Here is an 18,997-nt window from a genome sequence, read left to right on the forward strand (position 1 = left end):
CGGGAGCGGGGCCGGGGCTGCCGCGCTCGCCTCAGCCCCGCCGCCCCCCTGCCAAGATGGCGGCCGCCTCCCCTCAGGGCCGGGCGCTGCGTCACTTCCGGCGCGCTGACCGCGCCGCCGCTGGGCGGGCGGAAGTTCCGGTGGGAGCGCGTCGGGGGAGCCGGGAGGAGAGCGCGCGCCGGGCCCGCGGGAGAGGTGCGGGGCGGGGGGGGGAGCGGGACGTACCCCCGGGGCGGCGGGAGGCCGGGCGGGCTGAGGGGTCCGTTCCCCGCCAACCGGGGGTGGGGGGGGGAGCGCGGAACGGTCGCTCAGCGGCTGGTGCAGCTGCGGGCCGGGCGCGGGGAGGCCGGAGAGATCCGGGGCTCAGCGGCCGGTAGCCGAGGGCGGGTCCCGGGGGGAGTCCTGGCGACCTCGTGCTCGGGGCGGTGGGGGGAGCCCCCGCTGCCGGTAACGGGTCCGCCCCACGCAGCGTGGAGCCGCCCCACAGCCGCCTCCCCCCACGCCCAGGGCCCTCGCGGGGGTCGGTACGAGCCCTCCAGGCTCCCACCCTTTGGCAAAACCCCCCGAAAGCCCCGTTTCCACGGAAAACCGGCGTTCCCGGAGCAGGCGGGAAGCTCACGGGGGGCGGCCGAGCCGGGTGCGGGGTTCAGGCCCCCCCGGTCCCCCCTCCCCGGTCCATCCGCCTCCAGACGGGGTTTCTCCAGCCTCCTGTTGCATTTCCCCCTCCGCGCCGGTTCCGCTCGGCCGGGTCGGGCCTGGGGGAGCAGGAGAGGCTGGGGCGCGTTAATTAAAGATAATTAACGACTTGCCCCACTCCATAACCCCAGGGCCGGGCCGGGGGTTTCCCGGTGGGCAAGGGGCAGGTATGGGGTGCGAGAGCTGAGGGGCTGCCGCTGAAACAGCCCAAATTGGTCACATTAATTAAAAAATTAATCTTTTTGTGTGTGAGGGGGTGCTTTTATGGAGGCACAGACCCGTTTGGGGGGCTTTATCCTTCCCCTTACAGCTGCCTCTGCTCGATCTGTGCTTGTGGAGGCAGCCCTGGACCCTCCTGTAGATACCCCGGGAGCGGGGCAGAAGCACCCCAGAGAAAGCTGGGGTGGCCCGTGGGGTGCTTGGGGCAGCCGTGACCCTCGACACCCCCCGTTTCCCCGGAGCCTCTGTGAATAAGGCAAAGACGTGCGGCTGTGTGGGCTCCGGGAACGTGCTTCGGCGTCTCCCATCTGTTATGGAAGATGCTTTTATTTATGGCTCTTCTTGCCAGGGATTTTGGCAGGTGCTGTTTTCCCTCGCTGGTTGTTTTGACCCCGGAGTACACACGAGCACGTGGGCTGTGTGTCTGCGAGGTTCGCCAGACCCGAGGAGCTTGTTGTTCCCGATGTTTTTATTTGAGTCGGGGAAACAGTTGATGAACAGTTGGTGAAACGAGTCAGGCAGGTCTTGGCCCAGGCTGGTAGAGGAGGAGGCTGGTTCTGTTGGGTAAGGCTGTCTGCCGGGATACCGGGAGTTCGGGGGGGTTCGGGTGGTCTCGTGCCGTCCGAAACCCTCTGGGGATGGTGCTCGCTGCGAGCTGTGAAGACTTGAGCGTGTCGTGGGGTCTGATCTTGCTCCTGGCAGAGCTGGGAGATGATGGCAGCACTGTAAACGTGCTCTGATCTAATTAGTGCTGGGCGGTAAGTGGGGGTTAGGGCCTGTCACGTGAGGTGCCGTAGTTTTAGTGATGTGCACTGGACTGGGAACAAACACCATCGCCAGTCGTGTCCCAAGGCGGTGTCGTGGGGCTGTGAGCTCGGCCGGAGCCGCCGCCCGCAGGTGACCGGGATCCGGGAGGTGACAGTCGCGGTTCGTGGTTGCGGTGGGGACGGCGGTGGTGGCCTTGGCTGGCTGCCCGGCGGGGAGGGACAGGGATGGCCTCGCTGTGGGGGCACAGGCTCCGGGAGGCAGCGCCAGGCTGGGTGTCTGGCCAGCGCTTGAACGCTCCGGTTTATCCCTAAACAGCTCCATAAACGAGGGCTGGACCTTTTATTAGTGCTGCTGCGCTGCTGCGTGCCGGCGTTTCCTGCTTCCCCCTCGGAGCAGATGTGGGTCAGGCTCCTCCTCGGCTCTGCTGGCAGCTGGGAAGGGATGCTGAGGCTGTGCGCCGCCCGGCCGCCCTCTGCCCACATCCGTGCAGTCACAGAAATAACTTTGGCTTTGAGGTGTCGCAGAAAGAGCTAATTTTAACGCTTCCAACACCCCGCTCACACGCATCTGGTGCCGCGACGTGGGAAGCATTTGTTGCTTCCTGGGGTTGCCGGGCTGGGGATGGAGCGGGGCTGTCCCGAGGGCTTAAACATCAAAGCCTTCACGCACTCTTTAATTTGTTCCCTCTGGAGCAAATTGTTGCCGCGGGGGAAGAAGGGGAGTGTTTTCCTGCCTCACCTTTGTCCCTCTGTCCCGCAGGTGCCAGTGTCTGAGTCCCTCTCGGTGTATGTGTGGTAACAACATGTCTGTCCCCCTCCTCGCTGACGCAGTGACTGTCTCAGGGGCAGAGCGGGAGACTGCTGCGGTAAGAGCCGGACCCCTCCTGCCTCACCTGCTTCTTCCCTTTGAGCACTCTCGAGGAGAAGGAGCTGCTTGCATGGGGTTGAGAGGGGCCGTGAGCCGAGCCCGTAATCCCTCAGCTCCTCAGATGTACATCTTGGTGCATTAAAGGGGGTGCAGGACCAGCAAGGTCTCATCTTGCTGGGGAAAAGTAACTCTCCTTTGGGCTGGGCTGTTTGTTTCTGGTGGAAGCACGGGCACAGCCTTACAGCTAGGCTTGGTCTGCAGGGACGTCAGTGGGAGTTGGATCTGATTTGGCTATTTAAGCTTTTAAAAGTAAATCCCCTAAAGAAAATCCTCTGTGGTTCCCTGGGGCCCCGCAGGCTGCCTTCCCTCTGCTCCCCGTTGCGTAGGGGCTGCTCCAGCCTTAGACGAAAAGCCTGTAGGGGTGGGTTTGGTGGGTCCTTGGCACGCTCAGCCCCTGCTCAGCGTGGTGCTGTGCAGCCTGGCAGGGCCATCCATCGCTCCCTGGCCTTCTGCTACGCTGGGCAGCCACGGGGCCGCCGACGCCCACGAACCTGGCCGTGGCAGCAGGCTCTGTGGCACGATGATGATGATGATGATGTGCCTGTTCCGCCCATCCATCATGCTCAGAGGTGCAGAGACGTGTCATTAGCATCGGCTAATTTCTGCCTGTTTGAGCCTTTAGTTAGTGACTAAGTGGCCTTTTGCCACTTCCCTGCCAGCCCAGCCCTGCCTGCTTCCGGGGCACCGGCTGTCACACCAGCTAATTCTTTTGTTTTTCTGCTTAATTTAACAGGTCATTTTTTTACATGGCCTTGGAGACACGGGGTGAGTATTCCTGGGGCTGGCGCTGGCTGTGATATGTGGTTTGCTGAACGTGGGCCCATTTTTCTGTGAGTGGTGCTGCTCTCCCCAGGGGCAGCTCCGAGATCTGTCTGGGGCTTTGAGCTCGGCTCGGTAGCCGTGCTTGCGCCACCCTCATGGGGAAGCGCCGGCCAGCAGCTGCCTGCACTTGAATATTTATGATCCCAGCGGCCTGGCAGTCCCTCGCCTCCTGCGGGTTTGGTTTTCTGCTTTCTTTAAGGCAAGCAGATAAGCACTGTGGTTTTTACAGTCCTTGGGAGTTTGGTTGTGTCTACGCAAGAGCATCTCTCTAACGTGCAAGGCCACCTTAGAGGAGAGCGTGAGACCCGGCAGCAACAAAAGGCTTCTCCCTGAGCAGGAGACTCTCCTTCCTCCGCTGCTGCTAGCAGCTCCCCTGCCTCCAGCCGCGGGGCTTTGTGTGCTGCCTTCGCCCTGCCGCGGATTCACGTTGGGATTCAGGCTGTGGGGTGGGCAGGACCTGGTTGGAGCAGGGGCAGGGGGCCAGCAGCCTTGGAGAAAACCTGTCCTTGGGGGGAATCCGTCATCTTCGTCAGCATCCTCTAAAACCCTTCAGCAAGCCTTGACCTCCCTCCTCTCCTCTCTCCCCAGGCACAGCTGGGCTGACGCTCTCTCCTCCATCCGCCTCCCCTACGTGAAATATATTTGCCCTCACGCGTAAGTGCCGTCCTCGCTTCAGGAGGGGCCTTGGGGGGGCTGTGACGCTGGTGCCCGCTGCTGAGACTGTTTAGGGAGGCAGACGGTGGCCTGTGCCCTGACCTGCCCCCAGGGCTGTGTGGCAGGGCTTGCTCCCCTGTGGCTGGTTCGTTCAGGGCCCCAGCCCTATTTTCTGCCTGCAGGCAGAGCAGTTCCCCACCAAGCTGATTGGTGCAGGAGCTGCTGCTCTGAGCCTGTTTTCTCCCCTCTCCTCTCCTCTGCCTCTCCCTGATGGCTGCAGTGAAAGCCAAAAGCACTGGACCTCCTTCCCCATCCCCCTGGTCAGGCAGGAGGGGACTCAGCAGAAAGGGAACGCTCCCCGCTGCGTCCCAGCGTGGGTAGCAGCCCGTGCGGGGGGCACTCACCGGGCTGGGGTTGCTCCGCTGCGGCGGCGTCCCCGGCAGCAGGGGCTCGGCTCCCCGGTGTCCGCTCTCAGCAGCAGAGGCAGCGGCTCCGTCAGCATCTCCTGGCTCGGCAGCAGCAAACAGGGGAGGGACGCAGGTGCTCTGCTCCCCAGCGGGGCCCTTGGCAACGCCCTGGAGCTGCCAGCACAGCTGGCATCTGCTTGGGGCTCACGGATGATCCCTGGGGCCACCTTGCAGCCCTCAGGCTGGGGCTGGTGGCACCCACCCGCTGCTGTCCCTTGGGAGGCGTGTCCTGCGGCTGCGGACAGGAGGGCCTGTCATCCTGCTTCCCTTGGCTCGGGTTTTCTTCTCTTATGCTTGAACTAAACCACCCAAACTGTTCTTTCTGCAGGCCCCGGATCCCAGTGACCCTCAACATGAAGATGGTCATGCCCTCCTGGTCAGTGCTTTGGGCGGCGGGGGGGGGTGGGACCCTTCTGAGCTTGTATTTCGGGGAGTGAGAGGGATGAGGGGACTGAAGAGCCAAAACACACTGCCCTGTAGGAGGGAGGGGAAGGGCAGAGCACACCCAGTTCCCACCTCCCCACACCCTGGGTGCTGAGAGAGGTTTGGGCTGACCCTGCTTCTTCTCCCAGGTTTGATCTGATGGGGTTGACTCCGGACGCACCCGAGGATGAAGCTGGGATCAAGAAAGCTGCAGAAAACAGTAAGGAGCTTTGGGGAGGGGGAAGCGCTGAGCTCCTGGGCACCTCTCCCTCGCTGGGACAGGAGCAGGTGTCTTCTTTCCACGTCTCCTTCCTTTCTGCTCTCCTGTGATCCCAGCCCACCTTCTCGCTGGCTGAAGCCAAGTGTGTTCAGTCCCTGGGACCTTGGGCATCTGCCTCTCCCTGACGTGCTGAGGGTCCTGTGTGCACCCCCAGGCCTCGGGTGCTGCTCTTCAGCCTCCCCCTGCCTTTCACTGACCCATTTCTCTGTCTTCTTCCAGTTAAAGCAATCATTGAGCATGAGATGAAGAACGGGATCCCACCCAACCGCATCATCCTGGGGGGCTTCTCACAGGTGAGCTGAGCTGCAGGGGGCTGAGGTGGAGCAGACGGAGGGTTGGGTTCCCTCTTCCCCCTCTGAAGACACCCCTCAAAGGCAGCATCCGTGGCAGGGAGGCGGGTGGATGCCCCAGGGCTGCGGATCCCCCCGTGGCACTAACGGCCCTTCCTCATCTGCTGCAGGGCGGTGCCTTGTCGCTGTACACGGCTCTCACTTGCCAGCACCAGCTGGCCGGCATCGTGGCGCTCAGCTGCTGGCTCCCGCTGCACAAGGCCTTCCCGCAGGTACCCCGCGCTGCTGCTGCCCCGCGTGTCCGCAGGGAGGGTTCGGGGGGGGGGATTTTCCCGTCTGGAGTTTGCTGCACTGTGAGCCTGGGGCTGCTGGAGGCACGAGGTGCCTGTGGTGGGGGCTTCATCCCACTCCCCTGCTTGGTCCGTGGCCGTGTGGGAGGAGGCGGCTGGTGGCCGGGCAGCAGGTCCTGTGTGTGCAGCTCTCCCGCGTCCCTCTGGAGGAGGGGAGCTGCCAGGTGACGTGGACGGGGATGCAGATAAAGCACCTGCCCCCTTCCCCACTGGGGATCTCCCCTCCTGGGCCCCCCTGAGCGTCTCTTTCCACGCTGCAGGCAGCGAATAACGGTGTGAACAAGGACATCGCCATCCTGCAGTGCCACGGGGAGATGGACCCCATGATCCCCGTCCGCTTCGGGGCCCTCACTGCTGAGAAGCTCAAATCTGTCGTCACCCCCACCAAGGTCCAGTTCAAAACCTACCCCGGCGTGATGCACAGTTCCTGTCCTCAGGTCAGTACCTCGGGGCGGAGAGAGGGGACGGGGCTGTCAGGGGCTGCTCTCGCCTTGGGGACTGACCCCAGCACGGTGGGTTGGGCAGGGGAGGGGAATTGCTGAGCCCAGACCACGCAGGGTGTGGTTATTCCCCGATTCACCCCGGGGCGGCTGCACAGCCCCTGTGCCCCTGCGCTTGGCACAGCGCCCAGCCCTTGAGCAGCCCCGCAGTGACGGGCCCTGTGCCCTCCGCAGGAGATGATGGCGGTGAAGGAGTTCATCGAGAAGCTGCTGCCCCGGATCTAAGCGGAGCCGGTCGAGACTGTCGCAGGGAAGGACGCTGAGGTCGCAGCCACCGATCTTTCCCCCGTAACCCGTCCGCTGCGAACGGAAGCCATGGCACCCCACCGCACCTCCCGCCGCGCCCCGGCCCCCGCCGCTCCCCGGCTCCTCGCACCGCGTCCTCTCCGGCTGGGGGGGCCCCGTCTCTCCCTGCTGCTCTCGGAGCTGAGATTGAAGCTGTCTAAGGCGAGTCTTCGCGTGGCCTTTTCTCTCCTCCTCTTGCTCCGAGCAGTTTCTGTGGAGGTCACCATCCCCTCCACTCCCCGTTCGGGCACCGCGGTGTGTGGGGCTGGCATGGCACAGGCAAGGGGTTTTTTTGTTGGGTTTTGGGGTTTTTTTTTTTTGTAACAGTATTAGGGGTGGGACGTGCCCCCGTGCGGCGGGAGGAGCGGTGTGGGCGCAGGGCAGGGCTGGGACACCCTCTGGAGCCCTCTGTGGCCCAGAGCAGCCCGTGCTCCTCCTCTGCCCTTGGCCCATCCTCTCCACGGCTGCTCTCGGTCTCCGCTCAGGCGACTCACGGGTTTTCAATCAGAGCTCAGGAACCCGGGACTCTCCTGCAGACGCCTCAAGGCCCAGGGAGAGGCTCTGCTCCAGGCTGGTACCGCCAAAGGCTGCCCCATCTCCCGGGGCCGGCAGAAAGGCGTCCGTGCAGCTCCTGCACCTCCTGGCACGGGGCCCCGGCCCTCGCCCTGTCGCACACGCACACTCCCCGCCGGGCTCGCCCCGTGCTCCAGCAGCCTCAGTCCCTGGCTTGTGGTAGCTCTGCCCTCAAGATAATCACCTCCTCCTTCCTCCTCCTCCTCCTCCTCTTGTTGCTTTTACAATCTCCTCAGCCTGGCGGGGGTCCCAGAGGTTCCCTCTGCGCCCTCAGAGCCCCAAAGCGCTGCCATTTACAGCCGGTGTCCGAACGGCTTTGCCATGGAGCCTGCCCGGCGCTGGCCCGGTCCTTAACGTCTCTCTTGCTGCTACTTCTCCTTCCTTTTGGACTCAGGCTGGCTCAGGGAGGGAGAGGAGCAGCGAGGAGAGGCCCCCGGCCCCCAGGGATGGCTCCTGCGCAGCTGGAGGAAGCAGGTTTGCTCCCAGCCATCATCTCACCAGCACTGAACGCCTGGGTGCCGCTGTGCCCTGTCCCGGGGGGCAGCACGGGGGTCTCGGCGCTCCCCAGGGCCGTGGGCTCTCTTGGCCTTTCCATGTACAATCACAGGTTACCCCAGGCGCCCTTGCGTGGCTGGAGGCTGCAGCCAAGGCTTGTCCTCTCCTGAGCGGTGGGGTGCGGGGCCAGGCTGTCCCCACCAGCACAGCAGCTCCCCGGGCACAGGGCCCTGTCTCCTCCCTGGGTGGGCTCCTGGCCGCCCCCTCCCCTCCCGCAGGGCTGAGGGCAGGTGCTGCTGAGCAGCGCTGCCCTTCTCCTCGCCTCTCCTCCATGGGCTGAGCCCACCGTGCTGTTGGGCCCTTCGGGGCTGGAGCTGTACATGTCTTTTAAAAAAAAACAACCCCCGCCTGGCCTGAGGGCTGCCGCTCCCTCCGCCTGCTCTTGCTCTGGGGGGGTCAACACCCCATCCAGCCCCTCGCCCCCAGAGCCTCTGCTCTGTGCCCCTGGGCCAGCAGCCGGCTGTGGCCAGGCTTGTGGTCCCTGGGCCGGCACCTCGCCGAGGGTGAGGGCTGCTCCGGGGGGGCCCGGCGCTGGCACCTCCAGCCGTGCCCTCCCCGCCTGGGATGTGTGAAGCAATAACCCGCTCTCCGGAGAGCCGGATCTGTCGGACTCATCCTTGGTTGGTTTCTCGGGTTGTTTTGGGTGGTTGGGCTTTGGGTTTGTCTTTTTTCCCCTCCCTCCCTTTAGGAAGTCTTCAATCAGCAAACCTGCTGCTGGTGTCGGGGGGAGCCCGGCCCTTCCCCTCGCTCTCGGGGTTCAGTCCTGCTGGTTCTTCTATGTTGTCTGTTTGAAAGCTGCTGCGTCCTCCCCTCGCTGCGCTGGGCGGGGGGGAGGCGAGAGGGGCTGGCTGGGACGGGCACGCAGCTCCCTGCAGCTCACCGAGGGCTGGCAGATGGACAGACTGACCTATTTGACTGTGAACTGGAACTGTGTGCGTAGCGGGGGCCCGGGACTCGTGGCCATCCCTGGGCACGGGGCGGGTGGCCGCGCTGGCCCCTTTGCAGAGCGTTCCTGCTCGCTCCCTGCCTGCGTGGCACGCGCCTGGCCGGGGCCGTGCTGGGGACCCAGGAGGGAGAACAGCTTCTCTCCATTCCTCAATACAGCTATTTTTTTTTCCCCCCCTTCTTCTCTCTTTTGTCTTCCTTGTAAATGCTCGGGGTTTTATTTTTTCTTTTGTGTATGTGTGTGTGTTCCACAGAGTCAGAAACAAGGTGAAATAAATCCTAAACCTCGCCCAGAGCTGAGCTGGCGTCATTCGTGGCCGGGCAGAAAGCACCATCAGCACCTCTGTAAGGGAGGTTTGGGTGAGCAGGAGGCCCCCGAGTGCCATTTCTGGGGGAAGCAGAACAGAGCTGCCACTTAGAAAGTAAGAAAGTTTATTTAAAAAGAAATCAAAAGCTCAATTCATAATTTAGTAGCATAAGTTATTAATCCAACTGGCAGCAGCCTGGCCTGACTGCGTCATCACCCGTTAGGGCCGCCCGGAATAAATAGGAGCAGTATTTGTCAGCTGAGCAGAGCCTTCTCCTGGGCAGCGTTTGGCACAGGCAAGGTGGAAGCTAAACCAGGCACCAGCCACGTCTAACAGGAGCTGCATGAGCCAGGCGAGGCCGGCCGTGCCCAGGGCTGGCACAGCCACGGGCAGGGGCTCCTCCAGCTCTGCAGGAGGATGTTGGAGATGAGGTTTGGTCCCCAAAACCACACTGAGGGGCAGGGGAAAAAGAAAGGGGACAGCCCCTGTGGTCCCTGGGGGAATGGGGGGGTCTGGGGGGGTCTGGGGGTTCCTGGGGCCATGAGGTAGGTGCTCAGCAGCCATCTCTGTGCCCAGGGCGGGGAGCAGTGGGTGCCCTGGCCTCCACCCTGAGACCGGGAAGCTCCCCTGCTCCCCGAGCTGGGTGGGGTGGGGGCCTGGGGGCAGTGGGGAATGGGTGGGTTCCTCTGCAGCTGGGGGTCAACAGGACTCGTGTTTGAGGGCTGGATGTGGCTACTGCCCAGGGCACTGGGAGGGCCCAGGAGCAGTTCTGGTAGTCGCTGCAGGGGCCAGCTGAGCACCTTCTCCCTGCTGGGGCTGGCAGCCCCTGCACATTCCCCCAAGGGGGTTTTGTGCCCTGGGTGCCAAAGCTGGGCCCTGGCTCTGTTCTTCCTTCTGTTTCTTCTCTATGAGATGCAAAAGACCTGGGGGGATGAGGAGTGGGGAGGTGGGGGACGCTCCTGCCTTCCAGCCCCATGCAAGAGGCAGGAGGGGGAGCTGGAGCTGCACCCAGGATGCCCCCAGCCTCACTGGGGCCGTGGGGGGAGGCAGGCAGGGCTGGCCCGGAGCAGCCCGGCGAGCCCTGGGGCCACGGCTCAGTTCTTGCTGAAGCCTGTGGGATTCTGCAGCTGCCACCGCCACAGGTCCTCGCCTGCAACAGGGAGAGAGCAGCCGTGAGGGGTGGGCCAGGAGAGGGGCAGCTGGTGGCACATGGTGCACTGGGGAAGGGGATGCTCTTACACATCTTGTCCAGGCCAAAGGCAGCTTTCCAGCCCAGCTCGCGCTCGGCCAGCGCCGGGTCGGCGTAGCAGGAAGCCACATCTCCCTCCCGCCGGCCCGTGATCTTGTACTTGATCTGCAGGGAGAGCAGCACCGTGGGGGCTGGGGGCTCAGCAGAGGGGCCTCATCCAAGGCCCCGGAGCTGGGGGAGCAGTGCCAGGGGCTGCTGCAGACACAGGCACAAAGGCTGCCGTGGCACTGACGGCTTGGGGTGGCGAGGGGGGCCTGTGGAGCAGCTGCCTCTGTGCCTGTGGTCCTGCGGGTCAGACCTTACCTCCCTCCCTGAGGCTTTCTCCATGGCCTGGACCATCTGCAGGACAGAGTAGCCGGTGCCTGTGCCCAGATTGTAGATCTGGGAGGAGGATAAGGGACACGGGTCAGCTGCTTTCGCAAGGGGAGAAGGGCCAGGCCCCACTTTAGCTCCCTGAAGGCTGAGCCCAGCCCCACAGCCCCAGCAGAGCTGACCACCCCAGACAGCAGCCCTCCCGGTACCTTGCAGCCGCAGTTCTCCTTGAGCTTCTTCAAAGCAGCGATATGGCCCTTGGCCAAATCCACGACGTGGATGTAATCCCTGACGCCTGCGGGGACACAGAGGGTGAGCGCAAATCCCTCCTGCCCGGGTCGCGGCTGGGCTGGGGAGCTGCGACGGCTGCCCCAGGGGACGGGCTGTCCCTGCTCCACCCGTGCTGCCACGCACCCGTTCCATCGTCCGTCTTGTAGTCGTTCCCGAACACACTCAGGAATTCCCGGCGTCCCACTGCCACCTGCACAGAGGGACAAACCCATGAGAGCCCCGTCAGCCTGCGCCCCACACAGGCACCATGAGCCTGGGAGTCCTCAAAGGCTGCAGCGGGGCAGTACCTGCGCCACGTAGGGCATGAGGTTGTTCGGGATGCCCTGAGGATCTTCTCCGATCATGCCCGACTCGTGGGCACCGATGGGGTTGAAATAGCGCAGGAGAACGGCATTCCAGTCCTGGGGAGACACACAAATGCGGCTGCCTGGAAAGGGTGTAATGCTGTGCAGCGCTGCCTGGTCGCCCCAGCACGCTCCAGTGGGAAAAGCCCTCGGTTCCCAGCCCCGTGTGCCGTGGGGCAGCTCCTCACCCTCTCTGCTTTGCAGAGATCTCGAATCATCTCCTCGATGAAGTACTTGGATTTGCCGTAGGGGTTGGTGCAGCCTCCAACCGGGTGGTTCTCATCCAGGGGCAGGTACTTGGGGTCTCCGTAGACGGTGGCAGAGCTGCTGAACACGATGTTCCTCACGCCGTGGGCTTTCATGGTCTGGGGAGCAGGGACCAGGCGCCGCTGAGCCAGCGAGCTCCGCGCCCTGCAGCTCACTGCGCGGCTCAGCCCTCCACAGGCAGCAGTTACACCCCTGGGACAGGGCCTGGGGAGCACCGCAGGGACCAGCCAGCACAGCCACCCCAGAGCAGGACCACCTGCAGCACCAGTCACCCATCACCTGTGTGGCCCCGAGCACCGCACGCTGCCTCCCGGCTCCGCTCACCTCCAGCAGCCGGATGGTCCCGGTGAGGTTCACCCTGTAGTACTCCAGGGGCTTCTGCACAGACTCCCCCACTGCCTTCAGCCCCGCAAAGTGCATCACGGCTGAGAAACGGTGCTGCAGAGGGGGAAAGAGCTTGGCCTTAGTGCCACAGCAAGAGGAGATAGAAGCTCCAGGCAGAACCCAGTCACAAGTCTCCCCAGGAGTTTCACTCAGCCAGCCCGTGTGGTCTCCGTGGCCCAGAGGAACATTTGCTGGTCACAGCATTTCCTCAGCACTGTCCTCCCTGCTCAGCTCCTGCACAACCCACGTCTCCCTCCTGGCTCCTACCCCCAGCACAAACCCCTCTCACCCTTGGGAGCCTGTGAGGCCATCTTGGGGCACCACAGCTCTTCCTCTCACCTTACTGAAGAGCTCCTGCAGCGCTGCCTCGTCGGTGATATCCAGCTCCTGGAAGAGGATGGGCTGGCGCACGATCTGCTGCACACGCCGGAGGCTCTTGGGGAGCGCGTCTGCCCCTGGGGAGGTGGAAGGGAGTGAGGCGCTGGGATAGCTGGAGGTCCCAGCACAGGCTGAGAAGGGCCGAGTGCCTTGCATGGGAAGGGATGAAGGCTCTCCCTACCTCGGATGGCATTGTGGAAGTTGTCTATGACCACGGGGACGTAGCCAGCCTCCACCAGCTCCAGCACACAGTGACTGCCGATGTAGCCAGCTCCGCCAGTCACCAGGATCTTCTCTGCCATGGTTCTCTGGGGGAGGAAAGGCCCTTCAGCACAGGGTGCTGTGTGAGGTGGTCTGGGGTGGGCACGGCAGCCAGGGGCCCTGAGAGGGAAGGGGCAGGCAGGACTCCGACACTGTCACGTCAGCACGGCCTTGACATCCGCAGAGGAAGGGGCTGGGCAGGCTGCAGCACGCCCTGCCAACGTGGGTCACACCTCCCGGGCAGGGAGGGTTGATCTGACACCTGCCACACACCGGGGAAAAAACCCTTGTTCTTCCTGTTCAATCCAGTCGAGATCCTGGTGTCACCCATATGCCCCAGCGCAGATCCCTCAGGCTAATTCACCCCTAAGCACAAGGGCAGGGTCATCTAACGGGAGTAACTTGGGTGGTCTCCTCAAGGGGCGTCGGGTTTTTTTTGGGGCATTCCCTGTTTTTTCTCCAGCTCTGAAATCCCCTCTCTACAGCAGTCCCAGCACTCCCTCCAGCCTCCCTTCCCTTGCCCCGTTCCACCCCTGCTTCCCAGGAAGGAGGGCACTGGGTCACTGCAGGCTGCAGGGACATTTGCTGGTGTACACAAAGTGGACACCTGGAAGCTGACCCGCAAGAAAGCCCCTGACCCTGGGAACCGGGCGGGCAGGAGGGAGAATCCACGTTATTACCAAGGCACATGGAGGCAGCACAGGGAAAGTTGCCCCCCGGGGTGGCTTCAGCCACTCTCAGAGCTGCGTCTCAGGCTGAAAATCAACCTGAACCCCCAAAACTGCCCTGCGAGCGCTGCGAAGCCAAAATAACGCCGCTTTTCACCGGGCAGGTGAGCAGGGAGCGGGCCAGGGCAGGGCCCGGGGCCAGGGCAGGGGCGTGGGACGGGGCGCGGAGGTGCCACAGCCGCGGGACGGGGCTACCTGCGGGGCCGGGGACACCTGTGGGCCTGGGGTTGGGGTTGGGAGTGACCTGAGGAGCCGGGGCCAGGGCTGCCCGCGGGGCCGGGGAGTCCCTGAGGGGCCGGGGTCGGGGCCAGCGCTCACCTGAGGGGCCCCCGAGGCGCTGGATGTACCTCAGGGGCTGGATGTACCTCAGGGCCGGGCCGCCGGAGCTCCCCGCTAAGGCGGGCCACGGCCCCGCACGGCAGCACGTCCCTCCCGCCGCCCGCCCTCTCGCTCCCCGGCCGCTCACCCGCCGCTCCGGTCGCCTCCCGCCGCCCCGCCGGGTGCGGCCCCTTTAAGGCCGGGCCGCGCTCCCCGCCCCGCGCGCTGCCACGCGCCCGCTCTCCCATGGAAACGTGTCACGGAGCCCCCGCTACGGCGCGGCAGCGGGGACAAAAAGCCCCGCGGGTGCGCATGCGCGAAGGCCGCGCGGCCACGCCCCGCCCCCTGGGGAGCAAATGGACTGCAGCCATTGGTGCACCGAGCGGGGGGGCGGGGCCACACCGAACAACCCGCGGGAAGGGGCTGGGAGCGCCCGGCCCCGCAGCGCCCCCTGGCGGCGTCAGGAGGCCACTGAGCCCCGGGCTTAAACCCACCCATTCATTCACCGACTCCAGTTTATTCGTGTTACGGTTTATTTAATTTTACAGCTTATTTCAGTGATGTAGAAAGACCCGGAGCACGCTGGGGCAGTCAGAGAGCGGTGCAGCACACAGCTACGAACCAGGCCCACCCCCAGGAAGGACAGGGTCTCTGCACTTGGCTCTGGTCTCACAAAGAAACTATTAAAATAAATTATTTTAAATAGAAGATTGGGGAAGACTTCCCTAGGACCTGTCTCCGTGTACAGAATAAGCGTGTTTCAGGCTGTTTGCTCTCAGGGGATGGGCCACAGCCCACGGCGATGCAGCATTTCCACACTGAGTGCTGGTAGAAGAGGCACTTGGACCCAAACCAGCAGCAAAAGCTCTTTAAGTGGTTTAGCTAAACCAAATTTCTAATAGTTTAGAATATTAAATAACATGTTTATTACTCCTAGCATTCAGAAGTATCTTACAACAGATACAGTCCTTTATTACAATCCCTAAATGCTAACACAGAAGGTCCAAGGCTGCCCCTTGACACTTCAATTACGAAGGGGAGCCTTTCGCCTTCAGCCTCAACATTTGTAGCGAGGAGAGAGAAGGGGAGAAGGGTCAAGCCTGACCTGGAGAACTGCTCTAACGGGACAAGCTGTGGTTTATCCTTTGCTGGTAGTTCATGGCAACACACTCTTGAGGTAGAAGTTACTGGACACTGTTCTGAGCTGGTGCTGGAGACTGCAGCCCTCTGTCCTCTGTGGAAAGCGTTGTGGCCACTTCTCCCTCAGCCCCTCCACGTCCTCCCTTCTCTAAGGCAAATGGCTAATGTCTTCAAGATTGAATACAGAATTCTTGTTTTTTTTAATTTCTTCATAGATTCTGGTGGATCATGCATTTCCTCTCAAGCACTGAGACTGGAAGGAGCACTGAAGATCAGAGGCAGCAGAACAGAGGGGAAACCCCCCCAACGCTGGATCTTTGCTTTTTTCTTGATTCAAGGAGCAACTCGATTCAGTATCACAGCCTGCAGGATGCCTGGGACACTTTGGAATTGGTTCGTCTGTTGAGAGCATTGCAAATAAACGTGCCCGTGTCCATCAGCTTCTGCAGATCCACACCCTTCAGGGGAAAAAAGATACGACACACACTGGTACCAGTTCTGCCATGTAAAGCTGCCCAGTAACAACTGGCGTCACTGGGAGAGACAAGCAGGGGGTGAGGGAGCCTGAAGGGTGCTTTAAGGAGGCCCCAAGCGCCTGCTGCTCCCTGGTGTGATCCTGAGAGTGAGGGTTAAATCACAGAGTGCTGAAAAAGGGAGAGGAGGAAATGCTCCCAGCGGGTGGGGGTGGGATTGGCTCAGGAAGACAAGGCCTGAACAGAGCCATGGTGTTGGCTCAGCTGTTGCAGCAAAGGCTGCCCACTTACCGTGTGGATGCCCAGGCCGTTCAGCATGTACACCAAGTCCTCCGTGGCAACGTTTCCTGACGCTCCTTGGGCGTAGGGGCAGCCTCCAAGGCCAGCGACGGAAGCATCGACCACGCTCACGCCCATCTGCAAACAAAACCACTACCAGTAAACTCCTCTTGAAGGACAAACTGTGGTCCCGCTCCTCAAATCTACGGTGCACAAGCACAGCAGAAACTTGAGGAAAGATGCTGTACTTCAAAGCAAGAATCTTACCTGAAGTGCTACCAAGATGTTGGCAAGAGCTTGCCCGTAGGTGTCATGGCAGTGAACAGCAAGAGCCCCAACTGGCACCTCTTTCATGACTGCTGTCAGCATCTCCTTCATGCTCCCCGGGGTCCCAACGCCAATGGTGTCACCAAGGGAAATCTCGTAGCATCCCATCGAGTACATCTTCTTTGAGACCTGGCCAAAAGCCACGACGTTTACTGAAACGGCAGCTTTGTCATTCCCTTCCCCAGAGCCAAAGACCCACCGCACAGAGGAATCAGAGTGTGCCTCCCTGCAGCACAACAGCCACGGGGACAAGACTCTTCTCCCTGAATTGCCCCCTCCATTTCAGCTAGCTGTAACCTTCCCCAGTCTTCAGTTAAATGGTTTCACACATCCTCCAGCCCCCAGTGCCCAATTCACATCCATAAAAGCGAGCCAAAAACCTCTCAGAAATTCTGGTTATGATGAACTCACCTCTGCAACTTTAGCCACAGAAATCTTCCCTTCATAGGGACATCCAAGGACACAGGACACGTATCTACGGTTAAAAAAAACAGGCACTTTCAGCTAGAGAACTTAACTGAGATTATACTGGCCAAATTAGTCAGGACTTGTGCTGCATCTTGCATGCTCTACACAATGGAAGAGTTCATTTCATATTCTAAAAATCAGCCCAGTGGACAAAGCTTACGTAATTAACTACTCAACAATTACTTCTTCCACGGACATGAAAAATTTGCCAAGACAAGAGTACACAAGACTGTTAGGTTTGTGGATCTACACAATTCCACGTGGAACGTCTGCCAAGAAGCCAGTCTTATTTTGGATTGTTTGGTAAAGCTGAAGACAGAATAATTACACAAAGCGTGAATTCATTGGGAAGAGAGTAACCTGTCATGAGCGGTACAGGGTTTGCACTGAGCCAGCACCTGAAACGGTGTTAGCGTGGTGGTGTTCCAAATTAATGCTTCTCACTGCACTGAGCTCACATCTGCTTGCGCCCATCTGGGCTGAGACACCCCTCAAAAAAAAGGTAAAGTTTAAAAGGAATCCCACTGCTCAGCGCTGCACGGGCTGGACTCCACAGAGATAAACTCAGGCAGTCACATCTCCCCACGCAACCTGCTTGAGGCCAAGTTCACAGCAGGAACTCCTCACCCCCGGACAGGAATGCTGGCTGCTCTCGCTGCTGTCATCACCTCCTCGAACCTCTCCAGACTCTCCTCTATGGAGCAGTTGATGTTCTTCTTAGTGAAGAGCTCAGATGCTGCTCCAAAGATGGACACTTCTCTGGCCCCTGCTGCCACCTGCCAAAAGAAAGCATAAATCAAAGCGAGCTGATTTCTCTTGCAAGGGAAATGACAAGCACAACCACGACCACAGTTCTCTCATTTCATAAAAAATATTTTTTTCTCCAGTTCTTCCACAAACAACCCAATTCTTTCCTCAGTTCATTCTACAACAAAAACATAACGACACATCCAAGTTTGTCTTCAAAGGAAGTGTAAAGTTACAGATGCAGTAGTAAAGCACCACTGTCAATCAAAACAGATTACTTTTTATAACAGAAAATGTACCATGGTATTTTCTATTAAAAAACAACAGGTTTCTATTTCCCCACCAAAATGATCCCTTGTAAAGGAACTGCAAGAGGAGACTGCTGCCTGCCACAAGGAAAGATGCATTTCCCACCCTTAACCACAGTTGAAACGTTCCTCCGTAGGCGACCCTGCACACGAGACCCTGAGGACACTCACACGCTGCCGTCTCTTACCGCTGCCTGAAATCCTTTCAGATTAGGGGTCAGCACAGGATAACTAATACCAGGCAACTTATTAATTCCTTGCATGACTTCAGTATGGTCAGCCATCTGCAGATCAAACAAGGAAAGGCTTCTAAGGGTGACAACATCCACTTCTGCAAATTATAAAATCATTTTTTAAATTTCTTTTCAGAATGGGAACAGAAATATTTAGGAGTAAGAGAAATGGGCCTCTAAAGAGCAAACAGCACTGCACCCTGTGAAGGGTCACAGCTCGGTCACCCAGCGCAGCCAGCGCCAACAACCAGCTGCTTGTATCCGAGCTGTACATTTCTCAGGGTCCAAAAGGAAGGGCTGGGATATCACAAGCTCCTTTATTTGGCTTTGCTGTTTCTTACCTGGTTACAAGCCACAGTAACAAGGATTTTGGAGCAAGCTGAATCTTTTCATTGGATGACTATCTATTATTTACCATCATAAATCCCGTTTGAGTACTGACCTGAGGAACCCACTTGGGGGAAACAAAGCTGGTGGCCTCTATAACCTGAAGCCCTGTCTCTGACAGCATATTGATCAAATTGATTTTCACTGGCGTCGGCACAACATTCTAAGAAGAAGAAAAGAAAAACGACCTTAAGTTATTATTTCCGCAGTAAAGTCTTCCACCACTGCAAAAAACTCTGATCTTTCGGTATCAAAACCCAGCATTTTTCAACAAAACCCGCTGCCATTGGGGCACGTTACGGGTGTTTGGGTAGAGAATAGAGGTTAGGTTACAGATTTGGCTGGAGAACCCCCCCCGGGCGGTGCCGAGAGGGCCGGGACCCCCGCGGGCAGCCCGGGCCCGCCCGTACCTTCTCGTTCTGCAGCCCGTCGCGCGGCCCCACCTCCACCACCTTCACCCGCTTCGGGAAGGCTCCGGCCGCCGCCGCGGCGCTGACCTGCGGGCAGAGGGAGAGCGTCAGCCGAGCCCCGCGCCCCGGCGCCCCCCGCCCGGCCCCGCTCACCGGCCGCAGCGACACGGCACAGCGCGGGAGCAGCCGCCGCGCCGCCGCCATGTCCGCCCGCGCCTCTCACGTGACCGCGCCACCGCCCTCCCCACGTGACCCGAGGGGCGGGGATCGGCGGTCACGTGACAGCCGCGCTCGCCAGGCGGGGCCGGGACCCCGCTCGGGGCCGGGGCGGCTGCGGGACCCCCGGTCCTCTCCGGCCGCCAAGGGCCCTCGCTGCCCGCCCCGAGTCGGCGGAGCGAGGGAGCCCCGGCTCGTACCTGTCCCCGCGGGCCGTCCCGCGACAGCGACCCCGTGGCGCAGCGCGGCATGTTCCCCTCCGGCCCCGGCACTGTGCGGCCGCTCGGACCCGCTCGCTTATACGATGGCTTCTGCGCTGGCTAAATAAACACGGCGTGTTTGTTTTGGATGGGCTCCCTCCCTGCACCAGGGGTTACCAGCGTGATGGGGTTGGGAGGCAAAAAGGCCATCGCTC

At 60.9% G+C, this 18,997-nt stretch overlaps 3 protein-coding genes across 5 annotated transcripts; 1 reads left to right on the forward strand and 2 right to left on the reverse strand.

The window, feature by feature from the left end:
• The first annotated feature begins 135 nt into the window (after positions 1-135).
• LYPLA2 (lysophospholipase 2) lies at positions 136-6,847 on the forward strand. The gene is made up of 10 exons (XM_068417793.1): positions 136-195; positions 2,443-2,548; positions 3,344-3,375; positions 4,021-4,086; positions 4,882-4,929; positions 5,126-5,196; positions 5,476-5,549; positions 5,717-5,818; positions 6,157-6,333; positions 6,571-6,847. The coding sequence occupies exons 2-10, from the start codon at positions 2,471-2,473 to the stop codon at positions 6,619-6,621; spliced, it is 699 nt and encodes a 232-aa protein (XP_068273894.1). The 5' UTR covers positions 136-195; positions 2,443-2,470; the 3' UTR covers positions 6,622-6,847.
• Positions 6,848-10,122: 3,275 nt separating this feature from the next.
• On the reverse strand, positions 10,123-12,589 carry GALE (UDP-galactose-4-epimerase). The gene is made up of 10 exons (XM_068417959.1): positions 12,469-12,589; positions 12,249-12,364; positions 11,850-11,963; positions 11,447-11,623; positions 11,202-11,315; positions 11,038-11,104; positions 10,833-10,918; positions 10,615-10,692; positions 10,302-10,416; positions 10,123-10,212 (listed from the first exon to the last, which is right to left on the reverse strand). Exons 1-10 carry the CDS (start codon positions 12,587-12,589, stop codon positions 10,157-10,159), a joined length of 1,044 nt encoding a protein of 347 aa, XP_068274060.1. The 3' UTR covers positions 10,123-10,156.
• A 1,520-nt stretch (positions 12,590-14,109) lies between these two features.
• HMGCL (3-hydroxy-3-methylglutaryl-CoA lyase) lies at positions 14,110-18,835 on the reverse strand. 3 transcript variants are annotated; one of them, XM_068417844.1, is made up of 9 exons: positions 18,783-18,835; positions 18,367-18,453; positions 18,012-18,119; positions 17,525-17,620; positions 16,909-17,057; positions 16,225-16,288; positions 15,754-15,942; positions 15,499-15,624; positions 14,110-15,192 (listed from the first exon to the last, which is right to left on the reverse strand). In XM_068417844.1, exons 1-9 carry the CDS (start codon positions 18,831-18,833, stop codon positions 15,091-15,093), a joined length of 972 nt encoding a protein of 323 aa, XP_068273945.1. In that variant the 5' UTR covers positions 18,834-18,835; the 3' UTR covers positions 14,110-15,090. The 3 variants fall into 3 exon arrangements, with proteins under 3 accessions (XP_068273945.1, XP_068273944.1, XP_068273946.1); XM_068417843.1 differs by lacking the exon at positions 18,783-18,835 and adding an exon at positions 18,520-18,584; XM_068417845.1 differs by lacking the exons at positions 18,367-18,453; positions 18,783-18,835 and having other exon boundaries at positions 17,525-17,667; positions 18,012-18,094.
• Positions 18,836-18,997: the final 162 nt, after the last annotated feature.

Source organism: Nyctibius grandis, chromosome 24 (assembly GCF_013368605.1).
Source record: "Nyctibius grandis isolate bNycGra1 chromosome 24, bNycGra1.pri, whole genome shotgun sequence".
Taxonomy (NCBI): domain Eukaryota; kingdom Metazoa; phylum Chordata; class Aves; order Nyctibiiformes; family Nyctibiidae; genus Nyctibius; species Nyctibius grandis.

Bases quoted from the DNA above. Each gene is read 5' to 3' on its own strand.
- GALE (XM_068417959.1), bottom strand. From the start codon at position 12,589: ATGGCAGAGAAGATCCTGGTGACTGGCGGAGCTGGCTACATCGGCAGT. The intron at 11,316-11,446 runs GTGAGGAGCTGC...GTGTCTCCCCAG, and splicing joins ATCTCTGCAAAGCAGAGAGG to GACTGGAATGCCGTTCTCCT. The intron at 10,417-10,614 runs GTAAGGTCTGAC...CTCTCCCTGCAG, and splicing joins AGAAAGCCTCAGGGAGGGAG to ATCAAGTACAAGATCACGGG.
- LYPLA2 (XM_068417793.1), top strand. From the start codon at position 2,471: ATGTGTGGTAACAACATGTCTGTCCCCCTCCTCGCTGACGCAGTGACT. The intron at 5,819-6,156 runs GTACCCCGCGCT...TCCACGCTGCAG, and splicing joins TGCACAAGGCCTTCCCGCAG to GCAGCGAATAACGGTGTGAA. The intron at 6,334-6,570 runs GTCAGTACCTCG...TGCCCTCCGCAG, and splicing joins TGCACAGTTCCTGTCCTCAG to GAGATGATGGCGGTGAAGGA.
- HMGCL (XM_068417844.1), bottom strand. From the start codon at position 18,833: ATGCCGCGCTGCGCCACGGGGTCGCTGTCGCGGGACGGCCCGCGGGGA. The intron at 17,621-18,011 runs GTCAGTACTCAA...TTTGATCTGCAG, and splicing joins CCCCCAAGTGGGTTCCTCAG to ATGGCTGACCATACTGAAGT. The intron at 15,943-16,224 runs GTGAGTTCATCA...GCTTTTGGCCAG, and splicing joins CTGTGGCTAAAGTTGCAGAG to GTCTCAAAGAAGATGTACTC.